This window comes from Scyliorhinus torazame, chromosome 12 (assembly GCF_047496885.1).
Source record: "Scyliorhinus torazame isolate Kashiwa2021f chromosome 12, sScyTor2.1, whole genome shotgun sequence".
NCBI lineage: Eukaryota > Metazoa > Chordata > Chondrichthyes > Carcharhiniformes > Scyliorhinidae > Scyliorhinus > Scyliorhinus torazame.
The window spans coordinates 148,510,979-148,535,022 of NC_092718.1; the positions used below are offsets into that span (position 1 = coordinate 148,510,979).

General features: G+C 45.5%; 1 protein-coding gene across 4 annotated transcripts in view; it reads right to left on the reverse strand.

The window, feature by feature from the left end:
• Positions 1 to 24,044, reverse strand: part of zzef1 (zinc finger, ZZ-type with EF hand domain 1) — a 348,514-nt gene that overhangs the window by 209,440 nt on the left and 115,030 nt on the right. For all 4 annotated transcript variants that reach the window (XM_072469157.1, XM_072469156.1, XM_072469159.1 and 1 more), the window contains exons 24-26: positions 13,613 to 13,692; positions 10,482 to 10,563; positions 4,784 to 5,303 (exon numbers count right to left, since the gene is read on the reverse strand). In XM_072469157.1, the coding sequence (XP_072325258.1) occupies positions 4,784 to 5,303; positions 10,482 to 10,563; positions 13,613 to 13,692 (682 nt within the window). The remainder of the gene's footprint in view (positions 1 to 4,783; positions 5,304 to 10,481; positions 10,564 to 13,612; positions 13,693 to 24,044) is intronic.

Consider the following 24,044-nt stretch of genomic DNA (forward strand, 5'->3'; position numbering starts at 1 on the left):
CAAAAAATGCGTCGTAATTTAGCAGGACTAAGAAAGTTCAAGGTTGAGTCACATTCTGAGGTTTTGACTTTCAAAAGCAATTTATGCAGTCCCTTGGCGGCGATGACATGACCCAGATATTTAGCTGACATTCGTCTTTTCGCCCTTTTAATCCATAATCTTCTCATTTCTGCAGTGTGGCATCTACGTTGCGAAGATGTCCTTCTTCATTCTTCCCAGTAACTATGTCATCCAGGTAACATTGGACTCTATCTAATCTGCTTAAGATTTGGTCCATAGTTCGTTGAAACAATGCCAGCGCTGAAGTGATGTCAAATGGTAATCATTTGTATGTCACATTCGTCAAGAACTGTTGTGAATCCTGAGCCACATTCATTTGAAGATATGCTTGACTGAGGTCAATTCTACTGAGGTCTGTTGTGTTCTATGACCTTGTCTTTGCAATGATTCATACAGAACTGCTGGTGACTTAACTAGAATGATGATTTATTCATGTTCATGTGGTACGGTAACAATCAGAATGCCATACAGACTAAGTTACTGATTGAGTTACATAGACTCTTCTGGAAATATCCTTATGTGCGACTGTCCTGGTGTATGCCTTACAACCTTCTGCCGAAAGCCGGATGTCACATAACTGATGTTTGACCCCACCTGCTGGTGGGAGGTCGCATTGCTGAGTGTATGCAATATTATTCACAGGCATATCACCACAAGTTGTTGGCCTCCAGCGAATAGGTCATCAAACGGGGTCGAGGGGAGGAGCTCTGCACTGAGTACAGGATTAGTGACTTTAAAATTGATGCAAATGCGTTCAGATCCATCTTTTTTCATTATGGGTATGATCAGCATAGCCCAATCACTCACGTTAGGGGCAGCATGGTGGTGCAGTAGTTAGCACTGGGACTACGGCACTGAGGACTCGGGTTCGAATCCTGGCCCTGGGTCACTCTCCATGTGGAGTTGCACATTCTCCCCGTGTCTGTGTGGGTTTCAGCCCCACAACCCAAAGATTTGCTGGTTAGGTGGATTGGCCATGCTAAAATGCCCCTTAATTGGGAAAAAAGTAATTGGGTACTCTATAAATTTTTTATTTTTTAAAAAATCACTCATGTTAAAGGGTTCAAGCACTCCAGTTCTGACCAGCCATTCTAATTCCACCTCACCGTAGGTCTGATTGTGTACGAAACTGACCAAACCATTAAGCATCTCGCTCAACTTTCTTCTTTGATCTTCAGCTTTACTGAGATATCCTTCATGCTACGAAGCTCACCGCTGAAGACGATGGCATGTTTCTACAAGATTTTGCAGAGGTCTGATTCAGAATCTATTATGAGATTTACCTCAACCAATTTAATCTGATCTTTTCCAGTCAACGTTTTCCCATTCCCAGAGTGCGCCACGGTGGCACAATGGTTAGCACTGCTGCCTCACAGCGCCAGGGACCTGCGTTTGATTCCTGCCTTGGGTGACTGGCTGTGTGGAGTCTGCATGTTCTCCAGTTTCTTCCCAGTCCAAAAGATGTGCAGGTGAAGTGGATTGGTCATGTTAAATTGCTGGGGTGTGGGCCTAGGTAGGGTGCAGTTGAGGGTCAATGCAGATTTGATGAGCCAAATGGCCTCCTTCTGCACTGTAGAGATTCTCTAGACATTGTGGACATTAGTGCTGGATAATTTCCTTTGGGTGTGCAAGGACAAATCTGCCATCTGTTCATCTAATTGCACTGTTACATCAACACGGCCCCTCAAAAGAGCCATTTCTCCAGTGTAGGTTTTTAACACTATCTTCAAAGGTTGCAGAGCGATATGTTGGAGCTTTTCTTGATAAACAGTCTCTGGCACTAGCCAGACGGCAGCCCCAGTGTCCACTTTCATCTTCACCGGCTGACCACCCAGTAATGGAGTGACCCAATATCAGTTTGCATCAGCAACAGCTTGTACATTTAATAACAGTTCGTCTTTGGACTGTGAATCAAGATCCTTCTCACGTCCTTTTGGTATCACATTGTCACGTTTTCCTTGATTCAGCTTGCCACTTGTTTTATTCGGCCCTTGCTTCACCTTCTTCTTGGTTGCACTTATGAAGCCTAACCTTTCTGCGATGACTAAATGTGTTGACTATGGTTTTGTGTCTGGCTTTTCCAGCCGTATCAGACTCCTATGGTTAAATGGTTTTCTAACCTCTCCCCCCACATTGTGCTCAGGAATGGTGGGACTTTTATATCTGTGCTATCTTGATAGCTTGAACAAAATAGTAGAATAGTTCTATATACAAGCTCCATCTTTCTGTATTCTCATCAAACGGTCCCACGGCCCAAAAACTCACGCCACTTTTCTTTATGGAAGGACCTGCCTGTGCACAAATCGTTAGCACTACCTTGCATCCTTTCTCCCCAGAACAAGGTACAACCCAAGCTCAGCCTGTTTCCCACAACCCGAGCTCAGCCTGTTTCCCACAACCCAAGCTCAGCCTGTTTCCCACAACCCGAGCTCAGCCTGTTTCCCACAACCCGAGCTCAGCCTGTTTCCCACAACCCGAGCTCAGCCTGTTTCCCACAACCCGAGCTCAGCCTGTTTCCCACAACCCGAGCTCAACCTGTTTCCCACAACCCGAGCCCTGCCTGTTTCCCATAACCCGAGCTCAGCCTGTTTCCCACAACCCGAGCTCAGCCTGTTTCCCCATGTGTTTTGCAACACCCCAAGCTCTAAATGTTGTTGTTGCCGGGTACTTGCTACTCACTCCAACCGAGTTTTTGGGGGGGCGGAGTAGGTGGCCGGATTCTCCCCAAAGTTGTTTCCTTCAGATTTTGCAGTAACTCCAGTGGCTGCAACCGTTGTTGGACTCCCCCGACACCAGCTTCCATGTTGCGAAGATTTCAATTATTTATTATTTCTTTGAGTGCCTACAAACATTGTTCGCCTACCTCGTTGCCAGATTTTATGTGATAGATTCAAGGTAGAGTCTACCAAAAAGTAGAGCTTTATTTAAAAGATGTTAACTACCTGTTTGCCCATGCAAACGGCCGATGACGTCACCTTCAATGACGTCATGCAATCCTTCTCTTAAGGGGCTCCTGTTCAGCTACAAGGCTGTTAGTGAGGAAACACTAACATTATGAATACAAAACATTGTCCTTTACACCAGATCGACTATTACTTAAGTATATACAGTGGGCCACCTACTCTTAGGCCTTTGTCTGTCCCATTGGTCACTGGATACGAATAGAGAGTCACACTTGACCCCCCTCAAATCACCCTCCTCTCTTATTGCTTGTGCGCAGGTAATTGTTCTGTTTTTGGCACATCCCTACAGCTGAGATTGTTTCTAACAGTGTGGCAGAATGAGGGCATGAGTCATATTGCACTATGCCACACTACAGCCCACCTCTACGCACTCCAAAGACACATTACAAGGCTAGTATGAAAAGAAAGACAACTTCTCAAAGAAGTGCTGGTGTATCAAGACTCACCGGTGGCCAATTGAGCATATTGCCAGCTACTTAACTCGGCATCCGCAAGTAAACCTTTTGTTTTATTCATTCACAGGATGTATGCATCACTGGCTAGGCCAGCATTTATTACTTACTCATCCACTTTCTCCCTCAAGGGACATAAGGTGTTTATGAGCTTTTGCCATCTTTCCCTATCTTTATTGCCCATCTGGAATTGTCTTTGGTGAGCTGCCTTCTTGAACCGTTTCAGTCTATGTAGTGTCGGTACACACACAGTACTGTTAGGAAAGGACTTCGAGGAATTTGTCCCAGTGATAGTCAAGGGACGGTCGATATAGTTCCAAGTCAGGGTGGTCTGTGGCTGGGAACTCCCATGTGTTTTCTGCCCTTGTCCTTCTAGGTGGTGTCTCAGGAGCCTCAATAAGTTCCTGCAGTGCATCGTGTAGATGGTGCACACTGTTGCCACTGTGCATCGGTGGTGGAGGGAGTGAATGTTTGTGGATGTGGTGCCAATCAGGTGGGTTTCCTTGCTCTGGATGGTGTTGAGTTTCTCGAGTGTGGTTGGAGCTACACTCAACCAGGCAAATCAGGTGGATTCCATCACACTCCTGACTTGTGACTTGCAGATATGACCTGACTTTAATACAAATTGGGCTACTACCCACATGAATAGCACTGGAACTCAAATTTATAGCTGGCTTTCAAAGGTTCAATTGATCCACTAATTGGATGGCTCTTTGGTACCATGGGTGAAATAGGCTCCTTCTGTACGATTCTAAAGTTCTTCATTATTAACATAGTCCAGTTCCCAACAGTAAGTTGGCTTCCTTAATCACATCGAACAGCTCACGAGTGCAGTTACTATTGGCCAACAGCATTAAGTTTGTAGCCAAACTAACCTTGTAATTCAGGGGAGTTTGCATTGAGTCTCAAACATACCACCTTCAGCATCTGATTTATATTTGAAAGTGGACGCAATCATATTACATCCAAGGCAGCTCCCACCAGCAATTCAACATCCTCGTGGCCAGAGCGACCATGAAACTGCTAATTATCTTCCTTTCTTCCATCTGTCTTCCCCCTACACCCTGTGTAATGATTGCCTCTGAAAGGGGACACGGACTGAAATCTAACAGAATTATTAGAACTCCCCCGTGGAAAGGCAAATTAAACATTGATTAAAGCAAAAAAGAAATTTCAATTTATATTTCCTTCTATTTTCCCCACTCTTAACCAGTAAATTACCTACTCATATTCTCCGTGGAATGCAAGTACTCACTAACTTATTCTACTATTTTTCTTTGGTTTAATGTAAAGACCCAACCAGCTCACCTTTCAGAAGAAATGTTGGAATCCTTCATGAATTCTAAAATGTTCTTCAAAATTGGGTATTTGTCTTGGATGGAGACCATTTTAAACTCTTCCATGGACCTAAGTGAGAGTAACCGAAGTCGGCCTTTACCAAACGCAGGTTTGGGTTTGGAGCTGAAAGGGGAGGGAAGATCAACGCAAGGAGATACAAGGTTCTCACTGGGCGTTGTGCTTACTGAAGAAGCAGGGCTCTCACACTGGGGTGGACCAGCAGAGTCGGGGTCATCTCTCAGAGTTGCGGCAGTCGGGACTGTTGGCTGCGGCTTTTCTGCCGAGGTGCTCGGCGATGCTGCGGTGAGATCCTGCGATAAGGTTGACTCGGTGGTAACGTGCTGCGTTGGTGGATCAGCAGCCTTGGTCAAAAGCTCGTTCTGTTCTTGCGAAGTATCAGTCTTCTGTACATCAGACAAAGTGCCAGCCTTTTTTGTTGGAAATGGTGAAAATTTTAGTAGCAAAAGGCTCTTTTCAATCCAGTTTTCATCTATAAAGATATGAAAAAGTTATTCACGCCCAGCACTAATATCCACAAGAATAAAAACATAGGTATAAGACAAATGCAGTGCTTCTCAGAAGCTGCTTGATATAAATTTTTTAAAGATATTTTACCATTAAGTCAAAAAACCTACTCCCAAATACCATTCACATGAAACATCAGACAAAAGACTGCTTATTTTACAGGCCGAAAATAATTGGCTAATTTTTCACTAAAATATCATTCACAGGAACCTGTTTTATTTTACTCAGAAAAAGGCTTGGTGCAGTGGTTCGCATTGCTCCCTCAGCGCAGAGGTCCCAGGTTCAATCCCGGCCCCAGGTCACTGTCCATTCTCCCGGTTTCTGCGTGAGTCTCATCCCCACAACCCAAAGATGTGCAGCTTGAGTGGATTGACCAAGCTAAATTACCCCTTAATTGGAAAAAAAAAAGAAATGGGTAGTCTAAATTTATTATTTTTTTTTAAAGAAAAAGGCTACAGTAAACCCACAAACATATAGGACTTCATATCTTATTTCACATCCAACTGGAATATACAGACTACGCCAAGAATGATCAGATTTGTCATGTGATTTATATATCTTGCACTGATCGAAGTTTATGTAAGGATACTGTATTTAAAACTCTAAGCTCTTAGAAATTACTTTAAAAATTAGGTCTCCCCACAGATGCAAAAACTAGGAGACTTTGAAAACTAATAGAGAGAGAAAACAATCAAAGTGTGAAGTAGCATTCGAATGGCTTCTCGCTTTACCTTATAGAATCACTACAGTGCAGAAGGAGGCCATTCAGCCCATCGAGTCTGCACCGACCCTCTGAAAGGGCATCTCACCTCGGGGCAGGCTCTCACCCTACCCTCGAAACACAGTAACCCCACCTAACCTTTTTGAACACTAAGGGGCAATTTAGCATGACCAATCCACCTAATCTGTAAATCTTTAGACTCTGGGAGGAAATCGGAGCACCCAGAGGAAACCCACGCAGACACAGTTCCAACTAATAATCGGAGAGCAACTCTATTTGCTGTGCAAGACCTGACCACTGAACCGTGGGACAGCTACGGGTATTCACAGATTGCTACTTATCTTCCAACCCCTTGACATCCAATTCAATTACCGCATCTCAGCCATGCTAATCAGACTGATTCAGGTGGGGCCCACCTGCATCCTACTGAAAGTCAATATGCCTCATCTCAGTGACCGTGTCAACCTCCAAACATATGACAGGTCTCCTTACAAAGCCAACTGGGAAACTCTAGAATGGGTCAGAGCCCAGTTCATTTTGATGCTGTCTCCATGCTGGATGCCTGTCAGAATTGCAGACGGAGTGCACTGAAACCCCTCAGTCAGTCTGACTCACGTGGCTGAGGTGCTGTTCATTGGATGTCAAGGAGCTGGTAGGTCAAGAGTAATCTGTTAACATCAATGGATGTCCCACGGTGCAGTGGTCAGATCTTGCACAACAAATAGAGTTGCTCTCTGATTATTAGTCTGAGATGGCAAAAGCGAGAATACACTTTGAATGCGATTTCACACTACATGTTTGCCTACATTGACATCCATTTGCCATATTTCTTTTTATGCTTTCACTTAAACAGTTTAAAGTGCTACCCATCTTTGTGTCATGGAAAAATTGGCAAGCTATCCCTTCATCTAAATTATTTATAAACGTGGTGAATAGCTGACGCCTCACAGGTTCTTGAGGGATACCATCAGTTACATGCTGCCAATTAGAGTATTTGCCCATTCTTCATATTCTCTGCCCCCTGCCAATCAGTCAATTTCTAAACCAATAATCTACTGGGCGGCATAGTAGCACAATGGTTAGCACTGTTGCTTCGCAGAGCCAGGACACGGGTTCGATTCCCACTTGGGTCACTGTCTGTGCGGAGTCCGCACGTTTTCCCCGTGTCTGTGTGGGTTTCCTCCGGGTGCTCTGGTTTCCTCCCACAGGTCCCAAAAAACTTGCTTGTGAGGCGAATTGGACATTCTGAATTCTCCGTGTACCCGAACAGGCGGCGGAGTGTGGCGACTAGGGGCTTTTCACAGTAACTTCATTGCAGTGTTAATATAAGCCAACTTGCAACACTAATAAAGATTATTATTATCTGCCTTCAATTCCATGAGCTTCAATTTTAGCTCACAGTCTCTTGTGAAAGACTTTATCAAATGCCTTCTAGAAGTCCATATAAATAACATCCATAGACATTCTTCTGTTCACTATTTTAGTCACTTCTTCAAAACCTTTAACCAGATTAATCAGGCATGACCTGGTGGACCTTATGGACCTACCCTTTACAAATCCGTATTGAATTTTCAAGGTTTGGGCCCTCTATCCTGAAACGAGGAATCAAGAGGGCTAAAAGGGGTCATGAAATATCTTTAGCAAACAGGGTTAAGGAAAATCCCAAAGCCTTTTATTCATATATAAGGAGCAAGAAGGTAACTAGAGAAAGGGTTGGCCCACTCAAGGACAAAGGAGGAAAGTTATGCGTGGAGTCAGAGAAAATGAGTGAGATTCTTATCGAGTACTTTGCATTGGTATTCACAGAGGAGAGGGACATGACGGATGTTGAGGTTAGGGATAGATGCTTGATTACTCTAGGTCAAGTCGGCATAAGGAGAGAGGATGTATTGGGTATTCTAAAAGGCATTAAGGTGGACAAGTCCCCAGGTCCAGATGGGATCTATCCCAGGTTACTGAGGGAAGTGAGAGAGGAAATAGCTGGGGCCTTAACAGATATCTTTGCAGCATCCTTGAACACGGGTGAGGTATCGGAGGACTGGAGACTTGCTAATGTTGTCCCCTTGTTTAAGAAGGGTAGCAGGGATAATCCAGCTAATTATAGACCGGTGAGCGTGACGTCAGGGGTAGGGAAGCTGCTGGAGAAGATACTGAGGGTTAGGATCTATTTGGAAGAAAATGGGCTTATCAGTGATAGGCAACATGGTTTTGTGCAGGGAAGGTCATGTCTTACCAACTTAATAGAATTCTTTGAGGAAGTGACAAAGTTGATTGATGAGGGAAGGGCTGTAGATGTCATATACATGGCCTTCAGGAAGGCATTTGATAAGGTTCCCCATGGTAGGCTGATGGAGAAAGTGATGTCTCATGGGGTCCAGGTGTACTGGCTGGGATCTGGGTGTTCAGGTCCATTGTACCCTGAAGGTGGCTGCGCAGGTCGGTAGAGTGGTCAAGAAGGCATACGGCGTGCTTTCCTTCATCGGAAGGGGTATTGAGTACAAGAGTTGGCAGGTCACATTTGGAATACTGCGTACAGTTCTGGTCGCCACATTACAAAAGGATGTGGATGCTTTGGAGAAGGTGCAGAGGAGGTTCACCAGGATGTTGCCTGGTATGGAGGGCGAAAGCTATGAAGAGAGGTCGAGTAGATTAGGATTATTTTCATTAGAAAGACGGAGGTTGAGGGGGGACCTCATTGAGGTCTACAAAATCATGAGAGGTATAGACAGGGTGGATAGCAAGAAACTTTTTCCCAGAGTGGGGGACCCAATTACTCAGGGTCACGAGTTCAAGGTGAGAGGGGAAAAGTTTAAGGGAGATATGCGTGGAAAGTTCTTTACGCAGAGGGTGGTGGGTGCCTGGAACGCATTGCCGGCAGAAGTGGTAGAGGCGGGCACGATAGTGTCATTTAAGATGTATCTAGACAGGTACATGAATGGGCAGGGAGCAGAGGGATACAGGTTCTTAGAAAATAGGCGCCAGTTTTAGATAGAGGATCTGGATCGGGGCAGGCTTGGAGAGCCGAAGGGCCTGTTCCTGTGCTGTAATTTTTCTTTGTTCTCTTTGTTCTTTCTAAAGAATAAAGGGATTCGGGGATATGGTGTACGGGCCGGAGAGTGGAGCTGAGTCCACAAAGATCAGCCATGATCTCATTAAATGGCGGAGCAGGCTCGAGGGGCCAGATGGCCTACTCCTGTTCCTAGTTCTTATGTTCTTAAATATAAGCTCCAGCAATGTCCTGCATTGGAAGTCAGGATACTTGATCTATAATTGATCAATAGTTGATGTCAGGATGGGCAGCACGGTGGCGCAGTGGTTAGCACTGCTGTCTCATGGCACCGATCCCGGCTCTGGATCACTGTCCGTGTGGAGTTTGCACATTCTCCCCGTGTTTGCATAGGTTTTGCCACCACAACCCAAAGATGTGCAGGGTAGGTGGACTGGCCACGCAAAATGCCCCTTAATTGGAAAAAAACGAATTGGGTACTCTAAATTTTTTTTTTAATTGATGTAAGGATCACTGATCGATAACTGATGTCAGGATAACTGACCTATAATTGATCAATAGTTGATGTCAGGATAACTGATCTATAATTGATGTCAGGATAACTGATCAATAACTGATGCCAGGATAACTGATCAATAATTGCACGGTTTCCCTCTGTTAATTTCAGTAGATAGTGAAGTGAAATGTGTAATTTTCTTATCTAAAGGAATGGTTTAGAAGGGATCTTTTGAATATTATAGTTTTGTTTTGTTTTTAAATGCTTTTTTTTTTAAATTTAGAGTATCCAATTCATTTTTTCCAATTAAGGGGCAATTTAGCGTGGCCAATCCACCTAGCTTGCACATTTTTAGGTTGTGGGGGCGAAACCACACGGACAGTGACCCAGAGCCGGGATCGAACCTGGGACTTCTGCGCCGTGAGGCCGCAGTGCTAACCCACTGCACCACCGTGCTGCCCTTTGAATATTATAGTTGAGGCATTTGTCATGTTCTCACCTGCTTGCTTTAAAATCCTGGGATTAAACCGCCCAGTTCCAAGATCTGTCACTTGTTAGCGCCATTATTCTGAACATTATTGTTACTTTGTTTATGTTACTTTGGGTGAGTCGCTGCCCCGATTTAATATTAGTTTCTTTGGGATCTCTGAAATGTTAACCTCTTTCCTTCCTGGATATACCGGCACAAAGTGATTATTCAGCATGTCCACCATTGCCTTATTCTTATTTGACACTATCTCAGTTTAAAGGGAGGGAGGCAGGGAGCCCTAACTTTAAAACTTGGAGTTAAACAACAGCCCTCTTTATCCAGATCCTGTTTGAATACAATGCAGCCGTAGAAATCTGGAAGCTCTGTTAATCACACGGGAGACCTTTTGTTCAAGCCTCCGGACAGAATGAGATGAATGGATTTACTCACTGATATTTTCTGGGTTCATCTTGTTGTCATCTTGAACCTCTTTATCACTTATCATCATAAGATATTTCTGTTTACGTTCCATCTTGTTTTGGAGAGGTGAGGGGAAAGGAAAGAACCATTAATCCACTTAAGATCATCAACCAATATCGACCAAGTTACCACCTTGACGAGTGCTGGCTTTTGGTCACCTGTCCTAATATTGACTCTGTGGCTAAGTTTCAAATTTTGTTTGATAATGCTCCTGATAACGGACTTTGGGACACTTGACTGCATTACGGCTGATTATATAAATGCACGATGCTGGTGTAGTTATCCAGAGGCCACTTTTTCAAAGTAGTTTTATAAAAGACAAACATTTCTGTCCAATAAACTCAGTAAAATTGCTCAGAAACACTTTCAACACACGGACAGATCTTCACATCTACCCATCTTTCTTACTTATCCATTTAAGAATAAACTTTTAAGCTTAGCAGCTCCTCCCAAACATCAGGAAAATGAAGGTCGAATCAGTGGTACCTTGGGCATCAAACATCTCCTCGCTGATGCTCAGCTTTGCATTCCAGTAGAAACGCTTAGCCCTCGACCTCGATACAAATTTGACCTTGATACAGCCCTGGCTTGGACACAAGAAACCAAGTGCCAAAGGAGAGGTGAGACCAACTTACTCCCTCCCCCATCACCACCACAGCATCAAGTCAGTGAGAAATGACATGACAAATCTGTACCAAAATGAGGTCAATGGGAGTCATTGGGGGTGGTTTAGCACAGGGCTAAATCGCTGGCTTTGAAAGCAGACCAAGCCAGGCCAGCAGCACGATTCAATTCCCGTACCAGCCTCCCCGAACAGGCGCCGGAATGTGGCGACTAGGGGCTTTTCACAGTAACTTCATTTGAAGTCTACTTGTGACAATAAGCGATTTTCATTTCATTCATTTCAAGGGGAAAGTCCATTATTCAACTTGCCACAAAGGAAATTGACCAATGGTCATGATTGTTGGACATCAATCTTCATTTCCCCAGTCACAAAATGTTGCTGCAGGAATCCCTCAGGAAAATGTTTCTGACTCAATTGTTTCATCAAATGACATTCCCTCTGCCTTGCGGTCAGAAGTGAAGTCATTTGCTGATGATTTAGTTCCATTGACAACTCTTACGGTAATGCAGCAAACCGTGCCAACATTCGGGGACCCGGGCAACACCTAGGCAGAGTGTCAGGTACTATCTATCCTGTGCAAGTGCCCGGTAATGACTATCTCATACAAGTAGTACAAGCATATGCCCTTGACCTTTAGCACTACTATTGATTAAAATATAATAGGGTGCACAAGTAGTCTCCTCCATCTCCTGACTTGATTATATGTGATTTTCTTTAAATACAAAATTAATAACTGTAATTAACACAGTAAGAAGTTTTACAACACCAGGTTAAAGTCCAACAGGTTTGGTTCGATGTCACTAGCTTTCGGAGCGCTGCTCCTTCCTCAGGTGATTAACACAACAATGGATTTCAAGGGCACTTGTAATAAAACTGTCAGCCCTCTGTTAGAAGAAACCCAAAAATAAAGCATAGATTTCTTTGCCCATCAAGTCAATTTAACTGGAGAGCATTGCAAGATAACAAAGTCTGCTATATTTCATTCCTCCACAGGATGGCAATGTTTTTTCTCAAGCCATTATACAGACTCCAACAGAAAACCCCTGATAACTGACGATCTACAGCGTAGAGTTTATAACCTCCCTTCATAGCCATGGGTCTGGGAACAGAACAGCAAAACGCTGGGCAAGTTTTACTCGTCCACAAGTTTTTAACCGTCCTCAATCTCTCTTCTCTCCCCAAATCCCAGATTCACAACAAAAAGAAAGAAAACAACTACTTATGAAAACCCACCAAGGAGAGAAACAACTTGTTAATGCTGAAATTATTCTCACTATTTTGGAATTATATTACTTTTCTAACTTTAGCACGGAACTAGAATTATATAGAATGTACAGCACAGGAACTGACCATTTGCCCAGCTAGCTTATGCAAATTTCTATTCACATGATTCTATCTAACCTTCCATTCACTTCTCCCTCATGTGCAAGTTTGGATCCCACCAGAAGTGGAAACAGCTTCACTATGAATTTCTTCATAATGTTTAAGACCTCAGTCACTTCACCCCTCAGCCTTCTCTTTTTTAAAGAAGTGAGTCGCAGTCTGTTTTAGTTGATACCGATAACCTGTCAGTTCTGGTTGCATATTGTAGTCTTTTCTGCACCTGTCCAATGCCTTTATATCCTTTTTGTCACATGGAGACCAGTACTCCGAGCATTGTCGATCCAATGTTCAAACAAGTTTAATTTAACATCCCTGCCTTTCAATTATATTTCTCTAGAAATGAATCTCATTGCTTTGTTTGCATTTATAATATCCTTGTTAGCTTCCTTTGCTACTTTTATTACTTTATAAATGTGAATGCTTAGATCCCTTTGTCTACTACTCCATTTACGCTCTTATTTTCCAAGCACTATGTAACCTCCTTATTCCACCTCATAATTACCGATATTGAACTAAATTTGCAATCTACATGCCCATTCTGAAAGTTTGGTAATGTCATACATTTAAAAAGTTTTCCTCAATGTTAACGAAAGCCCAATTTGCTGCCACCCACAAATCTTTCTGATTCCCAGTACCGATCCTAGTGGAATACCACTTCTCACCTTTCACTAGTCTGAGCAACCACTACTTTGTTTTGTAGACAGATTGCTGTGCACTCTGCTACTTACCTTGCCTGACTTCACTTGGTCTGATTTAATCACAAGCCCACAATACAGTGGCCTTTTATCAAAGGCCTATTGAAAATTAAAGACATAGAATCCTCACAGTGCAGGAGGAAGCCCACCAAGTCTGCACCGACCCTCCAAAAGAGCACTCTACCTAGGCCCATTCCCCACCCTATCCCCGTGCATTTATCATGCCCAATCCATCTAACCTGTCCATCTTTGGACTGTGGGAGGGTACCAGAGCACATGGAGGAAACCCACGCAGACACAGGGAGAACATGCAAACTCCACACAGTCACCCAAGCCCGGAAGACAGCAGAGCTAAAGAGTGGCATTTGAAGCAAAATGTAACCTTTCACAAAACTTACTATCCAGGTCTTCATTCCTTCAGCTAATGCGTACACTTCTGCCATATCTTCACCGAAACCCGTGCTACCTCCGCTCGCAACTACAGAAACAGAGAAGCAGAATAGATTAACACAAATATAAGATTCAATGTCTGTTACTAATAGCAGATTGTTTTCCGTGTAAGTGTTCTGATTATTGTAAGCAGCTGATCCATTTCTCCCTCAAGAATACAGCGTAGTTGAAGATTCTGAACTGGTTGTTCCAGCTGTGGTACACCAGTATGACCTGTAGTTCACAATTGATGAAATAAATGAAATGAAAATCGCTTATTGTCACAAGTAGGCTTCAAATGAAGTTACTGTGAAAAGCCCCTAGTCGCCACATTCCGGCACCTGATCGTACAGCTGGTCTCCATGCTCGTTTTAAATTTCTATGTTAATTCTCTCCTAATGATCTAAATTGTAATGTTATTAGACCAGCGAGTTTGAATTCTAATTTGGCTAACCAGGCTGAAGTTGAACCAGATAAGCAGGAATTACAGTGGACTTCTGAATCAGAATTTCAAATCATATTAATTACTTATATATAATGAGCACAAATTATCGTGAGTAAAATTGTATTTGTTGTTCGCAATAAATTTAGTGCCGGACTTCATGGCCGTAGTTTAGCATTGAAGGTTTGGTCGATGGTAACACACTACATCCGCACAACAGGAGCAGGCTACATTCCATTATCAAACAGGAATTGTTCTTCAGCTCTAGCAGATCAAATAGCTCTAGGTTCTTCTCAATTACATTTATAAACACCATGGAGATATTAAAAAAGTAAAACAAGGTGCTGTCTTCACTGGCGGATTAGATGGCTAGATAACTCTCCAACTTGTCTAGTTAAAAGAATGTTCTTTTGGAATGCGTTTATCAACTGGTCAAATTCCTGGATCTTCCTCCCTCCCTAACGAGACTGTGGATGTATTTACACTATGTGGACTGCAGTGAGGAACAATAAATGCCTTACCAGCGATGCTCACATGCCAAAAAAAAACAAAACGTTTTTTTAAAAACTGGCTGGATGTGACCAGCCTTTGGCTAATGAGTTACAAGCAAAAGAATGTCCAACTAATTCAATTTCGTCAAAAATGGAGGAGACGGATTGTTCTGCACTGTGCCACCAGTGCTGGGTGGCAAGCAAGCAAATCCCAGAAGCGAAAATTGGGATAGGATGCCTCTACATGCACACCAGTCAATTAAGTATCTTTGATTACTTAGTTTGACACAGTCAATGAAAGAGGGGAAGAGAAAGACAGCAGCTCTTTAAAACAGGGTCCTCCTAGTAATACATATTTGGTGATTATGAACAGAAAATGTTTGTGAGTCGGAAGATTGCAGCGAAACACAAAACGGCAATTTAATAAAAGCAGCATAGAAATTTCCTTCCCCAATTAGATTGTTCAGAATATTTTTAATTCAACTTCCTTCTATGTGGCAAAGTTAAAACTAATGGAAAACAGAAAAAGTTCCGCAAATCACCGGCGATATCAAGAGGGAAGATCATCATATATCAGTTTTTTTTTTTTTTTAATCAATGTTTTATTGAAAATTTTTTCCCAAACAACAATTATTCCCCTCTTACAAAGCAAACGCAACAATAATACAGAAATTTTAAACAATACACAAGTAACAAAACCCCTTTATCTTTGACCTAAACTAACCCCCCCCCCCCCTCCCCCCCCCCCCCCCCCTCCCCCTGAGTTGCTGCTGCTGGTCATCTGTCTTCCCTCTAACGTTCCCCTAGGTAGTCGAGAAATGGCTGCCACCGCCTGGTGAACCCTTGAGCCGATCGTCTCAGGGCAAACTTTATCTGCTCCAGTTTAATGAACCCCGCCATATCATTTACCCAGGCCTCCAGTCCGGGGGGTTTCGCCTCCTTCCACATGAGTAGGATCCTGCGCCGGGCTACTAGGGACGCAAAGGCCACAACGTCGGCCTCTTTCGCCTCCTGCACTCCCGGCTCTTCCGCAACTCCAAATAGAGCTAACCCCCAGCCTGGTTTGACCCGGGCCTTCACCACCCGCGAAATCACTCCCGTCACTCCCTTCCAATACCCTTCCAGTGCCGGGCATGCCCAAAACATATGTGCGTGGTTTGCCGGGCTCCCGCCACACCTCCCACATTTGTCCTCCACTCCAAAGAACCTGCTCAATCTTGCTCCCGTTATGTGTGCTCTATGTAGCACCTTAAATTGAATCAGGCTAAGCCTGGCGCATGAGGAAGAGGAATTTACCCTGCTTAGGGCATCAGCCCACATACCCTCCTCTATCTCCTCCCCTAGTTCTTCTTCCCACTTTCCTTTTAGTTCGCCCACCGACTCCTTCCCCTCTTCCCTCATCTCTCGGTAAATCTCTGACACCTTGCCCTCTCCGACCCACACCCCTGAAAGCACCCTGTCCTGTATCCCCTGTGTCGGGAGCAACGGAAATTCCCTCACCTGTTGTCTAGTAAATGCCCTCACCTGCATATATCTCAAGAAATTTCCCCGGGGCAACTTATACTTTTCCTCCAATGCTCCCAAGCTCGCAAAAGTCCCATCTATAAATAAATCTCCCACCCTCCTAATTCCCAACTGGAACCAGCTCTGAAAACCTCCATCCATTCTTCCTGGGGCGAACCTATGGTTGTTCCTGATTGGGGACCCCACCAGGGCTCCCCGCACCCCTCTCTGTCGCCTCCACTGTCCCCAGATATTCAATGTTGCCGCCACCACCGGGTTCGTGGTAAACTTTTTAGGTGAGATCGGTAGCGGCGCCGTCACCAGCGCCTCTAAACTCGTCCCTTTACAGGACTTTCTCTCCAGTCTTTCCCACGCCGCTCCCTCACCCTCCATCATCCATTTACGTATCATTGCCACATTGGCGGCCCAATAGTAATCGCCCAAGTTCGGTAGTGCCAATCCTCCTCTGTCCCTACTACGCTGAAGGAACCCCCTCCTTACTCTCGGAACTTTCCCTGCCCACACGAAGCTCGTGATGCTCCTGTCTATTTTATTAAAAAAGGTCTTAGTGATTAGTATAGGGAGACATTGAAATACAAATAAGAACCTCGGGAGGACCATCATCTTAATTGCTTGCACCCTGCCCGCCAGCGATAGAGGCTGCATGTCCCACCTCTTGAAGTCCTCCTCCATTTGTTCTACCAACCGTGTCAGATTAAGTCTGTGCAAGATTCCCCAGCTCCTAGCGATCTGAATCCCCAGGTATCGGAAGTTTCCTTCCACTTTCCTTAGAGGCAAGCCTTCTATCTCTCTACTCTGGTCCCCTGGATGTATCACAAATAATTCACTCTTCCCCATGTTTAGCCTATACCCCGAGAAATCCCCGAACCCCCTCAAAATTCGCATAACCTCTATCATTCCCCCCGCTGGGTCCGACACGTATAACAATAGGTCATCCGCATATAACGAGACTCGGTGTTCTTCTCCCCCTCTAATCACCCCTCTCCATTTCCTGGAGTCTCTCAACGCCATGGCCAGAGGTTCAATTGCCAACGCGAACAACAATGGAGACAGCGGGCATCCCTGTCTTGTTCCCCTATATAGTCGGAAATACTCCGATCTATGTCGACCTGTAACTACGCTTGCCGTTGGAGCCCCATAAAGAAGTCTAACCCAGCTAATAAACCCGTTCCCAAACCTCCTTAACACTTCCCATAAATACTCCCACTCCACCCTATCAAATGCCTTCTCTGCGTCCATTGCCGCCACTATCTCTGCCTCCCCTTCCACTGGGGGCATCATTATCACCCCTAATAGTCGTCGCACGTTAACATTCAGTTGTCTCCCTTTTACGAACCCTGTCTGGTCTTCGTGCACCACCCCCGGGACACAGTCCTCTATCCTCGATGCCAGTACCTTTGCCAACAATTTGGCGTCCACGTTCAACAATGAAATGGGTCTATAGGACCCGCACTGCAACGGATCTTTATCCCTCTTCAAAATTAACGATATCGTCGCCTCCGACATCGTCGGGGGTAGAGTCCCCCCTTTCCTGGCCTCATTGAACGTCCTCACCATCAACGGGGCCAACAAGTCCACATATTTTCTGTAATACTCCACCGGGAACCCGTCTGGTCCTGGGGCCTTCCCTGCTTGCATGCTTCCCAGTCCCTTAATAACCTCGTCCACCCCAATCGGTGCCCCCAGGCCTACCACCCCCCGCTCCTCCACTTTCGGGAACCTCAATTGGTCCAGGAACTGCCGCATCCCCTCCTCTCCCTCTGGGGGTTGAGACCTATACAGTTCCTCATAGAAGGTCTTGAACACCTCATTTATCTTTCCTGCCCTTCGCACCGTGTCTCCCCTTTCGTCTCTAATTCCTCCTATCTCCCTCGCTGCTGCCCTCTTTCGCAATTGATGAGCCAACAGGCGACTCGCCTTTTCCCCATATTCATACCTCCTCCCCTGTGCCTTCCTCCACAGTACCTCCGCCTTTCTGGTGGTCAGAAGGTCAAATTCCGTCTGGAGTCGTCTCCTCTCCCTGTACAATTCCTCCTCCGGGGTCTCTGCAAATTCCCTATCCACCCTTAAAATCTCCCCCAGTAATCTTTCCCTTTCCTTGGTCTGTTTTCCTTTTGTGGGCCCCAATGGAGATCAGCTCTCCTCTGACCACCGCTTTTAGTGCTTCCCATACCACTCCCACAGGGACCTCGCCGTCGTCATTGACCTCCAGATATCTCTCAATACACCCCCGCACTCTTGCACACACTCCCTCATCCGCCATCAGTCCCACATCTAATCGCCAGAGTGTTCTCTGCTCCCTTTCCTCTCCTAATTCCAGGTCCACCCAATGTGGGGCATGATCCGAAACCGCTATGGCTGAGTACTCAGCTTCTTCCACCCTAGAGATCAACGACCTTCCCAAAACAAAAAAATCTATCCGGGAGTACACTTTATGGACATGGGAGAAGAAGGAAAACTCCCTAGCCCTAGGTCTAAGAAATCGCCATGGATCCACTCCCCCCATTTGGTCCATAAACCCCTTAAGTACCTTGGCCGCTGCCGGCCTTCTTCCGGTCCTTGAGCTGGATCTATCTAGCCCCGGGTCCAGCACCGTATTAAAGTCCCCTCCTAAAATCAAGTTTCCTACCTCCAGGTCCGGTATACGCCCCAGCATCCGTCTCATAAATCCCGGATCGTCCCAGTTTGGGGCATACACGTTAACCAACACGACCTCCATTCCCTCCAGCCTGCCACTCACCATTACATATCTACCTCCGCTATCTGCTACCATGTTCTTTGCTTCAAATGCGACCTGTTTCCCCACCAAAATGGCCACCCCTCTATTCTTTGCGTCCAGTCCTGAGTGGAACACCTGTCCCACCCATCCTTTCCTTAGCCTAACTTGGTCCGCCACCTTTAGGTGCGTCTCTTGGAGCATAACCACGTCTGCCCTTAGTCCTTTCAAATGCGCGAGCACTCTGGCCCTTTTTATCGGTCCGTTCAGGCCTCTCACGTTCCACGTGATCAGCCTCACTAGGGGGCTACCTGCCCCCCTCCCGTGTCGACTAGCCATTACCTTCTCTAGGCCGGTCCCATATCCCGCCTCCGCGCTCCCGCTCGCTCCCCCAGCGTCGCACACCATCCCCGCCCACCCACTCTTTAGCCATTTCCTTTTGGATTTCCGCAGCAGCAACCCAGTTGTCCCCCGTCCCCCCCTCCCCCTCCCTCCACCCCTCCCCGCTAGATCTCTTTCTAGCATGATTGCTCCCCCCATATTACTTCCGTAAGTCAGCTGACTTCAACTGACCCCAGCTACTCCTGCTCACTCCTCGACCCCCCCCATGTGGGGAACTCCCATCCGCCTTGCGCCTGTCTTCCCGCCTTATTCTTTCTGGTGCGGGAACATCCCTTTACCTGACCCGCCTCTTATGGCGCAGCTCCCTTTCCCCTCCCCTTCCCCATTCTCCAACTATGTCCCGTCTTTCCCCCCTCACCGGCGCCCACATTTCCCCAATGTCTCCCCCCTTCCCTGTTTACTTCTCAATTAACTTCCACCGTAACATTAACAATAACATTTCCTGCAGCATCAGTCCCTCAGTTCCGATCCAATTTCTCTTCTTTGATGAAGGTCCATGCTTCCTCCGCCGTCTCGAAATAATGGTGTCTCTCCTGATACGTGACCCATAGTCTTGCCGGCTGCAGCATCCCGAACTTCACCTTCCTTTTATGCAACACCTCTTTGGCTCGGTTGAAGCTCGCCCTCCTTCTCGCCACCTCCGCACTCCAATCCTGGTATACCCGTACCACTGCATTCTCCCATCTGCTACTCCGCACCTTTTTAGCCCATCTCAGGACCTCTTCTCTATCCTTAAGGCGGTAAAATCGCACGATTATCGCCCTGGGTGGTTCTCCCGCTTTTGGTCTTCTCGCCGGAATCCGATTTGCCCACTCCACCTCCAAGGGGCCCGTAGGGGCCTCAGCACCCATCAGTGAGCTCAGCATCGTACTTGCGTACGCTCCACAGTCCACTCCTTCCACACCCTCAGGGAGACCCAGTATCCGAAGGTTCTTCCTTCGCGCTCCATTTTCTAGGGCTTCGATCCTTTCAGTACACTTTTTATGAAGTGCCTCGTGCGTCTGTGTCTTAACCGCCAGGCCCAGGATCTCGTCCTCAATATCTGTCACCTTCTGCTCCACCACACGGAGCTCTGTCTCCTGGGTCTTTAATGTCTCCTTGAGCCCCTCAATTGCCTGTAGCAACGGGGTCAGTACCTCCCTCTTCAGCAGCTCCACGCACCGTCTCACAATTTCATGCTCAGGCCCCCATGTCGCCTGCGCTTTCTCCGCCGCCATCTTGTACTTCTCTCTTTCTGACCCTTTGGTCGACGATTCCTCGCGCTGCAGCCGCCGCCGCCGGTTTTTTCCTCCTTCGTTTGGGGGGGGGACTCCCTTCTCACACGCCCCACACCGGGTTGCGTCGTCGAAAAATTCCCGGTTGGGGCTCTTAAAAGAGCCCGAAGGTCCGTCGGAGCTGGAGCCGCCGAAGCGTGCGGCTAGCTAGGCATCACCGCAACCGGAAGTCCCTTCAGTGGCCTTGATGAGGTCTTTTCACAGTTGTTCCCTCTGCTGCTAGAATTCACTTTTGATACAGGCCCTCAGGTCAGCTTGCAGCTTTAAGCTTGCCCTTCCCCCGCCTGCATGCTGGAAGAGGCCCTGTTTATCCTGCAGTTGCAGCCAAATCTTTTACTGTTTCTGCGTGTGTCTGGCAACCAAGAGACATACCCTTCCTGGGGGACACTGGCGGGGGAATATTGCAGCCTTCTTCCCACACCGGGAAATGTCAAACAAATGCCGTGGGGGCCCTGTAAAAGAGCCCAAAAGTCCGTTCCAAGCAGGAGCTGCCGAATATGCGACCTAGCTCTGCATAGCCGCACCCGGAAGTCATCATATATCAGTTAACAGACAAAGTGGGAAAAATTTATACTGTGGAGTGAGAATGAAAGATGAGTCATCGCCACAGAAACCCAGGGAAACCGGGTGCTAATGGCCACAGAAACCAAGGGGAAAGAGTGCTAATGGCAGTCCCCAGAGAGAACAAAAGATGTGAAAGGCCAAACATCAGAGGGTGAACTGTAGATGTGGGGGGAAGGGAAGGGGGTAGCAAAGAGGAGAAAGGGTAAGGAAAGGTGGATAAGATGGGGGTGGGAGGGGCTAAATATATATTAAGAAGGACAAGAAATAAAGAAATGGTAAAGACAGTTAAAATGAAATAGGATGAAAACAAATGGGTCGAGGTGGGGTAGAGCTAATCATCTGAGGTGAACTCGATCAACTCGAAACGTTAGCTCTTTTCTCTCCCTACAGATACTGCCAGACCTGCTGAGATTTTCCAGTATTTTCTCTTTCATTTCAGATTCCAGTATCCGCAATAATTTGCTTGTATCATACATCAGTTGGTTGGCTTCAACTTGTACATTTATAAATAAAAGTTTCGCCTTTGAGTTTCATTGCAGTGGAAATTCATTGCACCTTTCACAACATAGGAATGGCTGGATGAAACGTGTGCCAATGTAAATTTACCACACTTCCCATAGCAAGGCAGGCACAAACATGCATCTCCATTCACAGTAAATCCATTATATTTTCCTGGCACACCTTTATTTTATTTTTTAAAAGTAAGGAGTTTAAAACGGCAAAGTTCTTTTAGACTAAACAACTTCTTTACTTGGGTAATTTTAAAAGAAATGTTAACTATCTTCTACCCTCTGGGAGAGGGCACATTAATGATCTATTTCACCCTAGAGATCTACTACTTGGGATCTATTAGGACCAGAGAGGGTTAGAGAGGGTGGCCATTCAGCCTAATGTGTAATCCAAATAAATGCAACTGCCTCACTCTCTCCCCATAGCCCTGTATCTTTCTGTGTATCAAACAGCTATCCTATTTTCCAATTTAAAATGGTCCCTGGGCCCATTTCTCCAACAATCCAAGTATGAACAAGTAATAACTGAGCTAGGAAGGTCAGCATCAATTTGCCCTACTTCCATTTCATAATGGAATTGATCATCCCCAGTAAACTTGTTTCTCAGCAACATCTACGCACTCCAAAGCATTTAATAAAATTAAATGACTAGAATCTATTATAAACGAGGTGTTAAAATGACACTTAGAGTCAACGTGGTTTGACAAAAGGGGAATAATATTTGACAAATTTATTTCTGGAGAATGTAACTGGTAAGGTGGATAAAGGGGGACCAGCAGATGCAGTAAAGCTGGATTTCCAAAAGACAGTCATAAAGATACCACATAAAAAGTTAAATAAGATAAGGTTTCATGGGACTGTGAGAGGATAATCTATAAGCATGGATAGAGGATTGATTAATGGACAAAATGCAGAGAGTAGGGATAAATAGGGCATTATTACCCAGTTGGCAGGCTATAACTTCATGGATCCGTGCTGGAGCCTCAGCTATTTACAATCTATATTAATCGCTTAGGTGAAGGTACCAAAAGTAATTTACCCAAGTTTGCTGATGAGACAAAGCTAGGTGGTAACGTAAGCTGTGAAGAGGGCACAAAGAGGCTGAAAAGGTATACAATGACAGTGAGTAGACAACGAGGTAACAAACGGGAGTATAATATGGGGGATTGTGATGCTATTCACTTTGGTAAGAATAATAGAAAAACAGAATATTTTTTAAATGTATCCCTACTCTCTGCATTTTGTCCATTAACCAATCTTCTATCCGTGCTAATAGATTGATCCCTCACAGTCCCATGAAACCTTACCTTATTTAACTTTTTATGTGGTATCTTTATGACTGTCTTTTGGAAATCCAGCTTTACTGCAACTGCTGGTCCCCCTTTATCCACCTTACCAGTTACATTCTCCAGAAATAAATTTGTCAAATAATTTTCCCCTTTTGTAAAACCACATTGACTCTAAGTGTCATTTAAACACCTCATTTATAATAGATTTCAGGAACTTTTAAGTGTTGGTGTTTGGCGAGATTTGGGTTTCAGGAAACACAAAGTTAGTATGCAGGTACACCAAGCTATTAGAAAGGCTAATGAGGGGGCTGCGCGGTGGTGCAGTGGTTAGCACAGCTGCCTCACGGCGCTGAGGTCCCAGATTCAATCCCGGCTCTGGGTCACTGTCCGTGTGGAGTTTGCACATTCTCCCCGTGTTTGCGTGGGTTTCACCCCCACAACCCAAAGATGTGCAGGGCAGGTGGATTGGCCACACTAAACTGCCCCATAATTGGAAAAAATGAATTGGGTACTCTAAATTTATTTTTAAAAAGAAAGGATAATGAGGTGCTGGCCTATATTGCAAGGGGACTGGAGGATAAAAGTAAGGAAGTTCCACAACAATCTTTCAAGACTTTGGTAATGACACAACTGGGATACTGTGGACAGTTTTGATCTCCTTATCTAAGGAAGGATATGCTTTCCTTGGAAGTGATGCTGCGAATGATCAACAGGGACCCTAGCTGGAGAGGCACAAGTGTCGCGAAGACACCAGTGAAACACAGGACTGAATTGATGTTCCAGGGCTCAGAGCTGGAACCACAATTATTTTTAATTATTTTCTGATCTGGATTCAGAAACTCCATGAAAATTGATCAAATTCTCAGGCGGCAGCCCATAAATTACAGAAAATGGGCGGAACAAAAGTGCTCTGAGATCAAAAAAATGGTAATGGAACTTAAGGCAGACAAGGGGGCAACATGGTAGCACAGTGGTTAGCACGGTTGCTTCACAGCGCCAGGGTCCCAGGTTCGATTCCTGGCTTGGGACACTGTCTGTGTGGAGGCTGCATGTTCTCCCTGTGTCTGCGTGGGTTTCCTCCGGGTGCTCCGGTTTCCTCCCACAGTCCAGATGTGCAGGTTAGGTGGGTTGGCCCTGTTAAACTGCCCTTAGTGTCGAAAAAGGTTAGATGGGGTTACTGGGTTATGGGG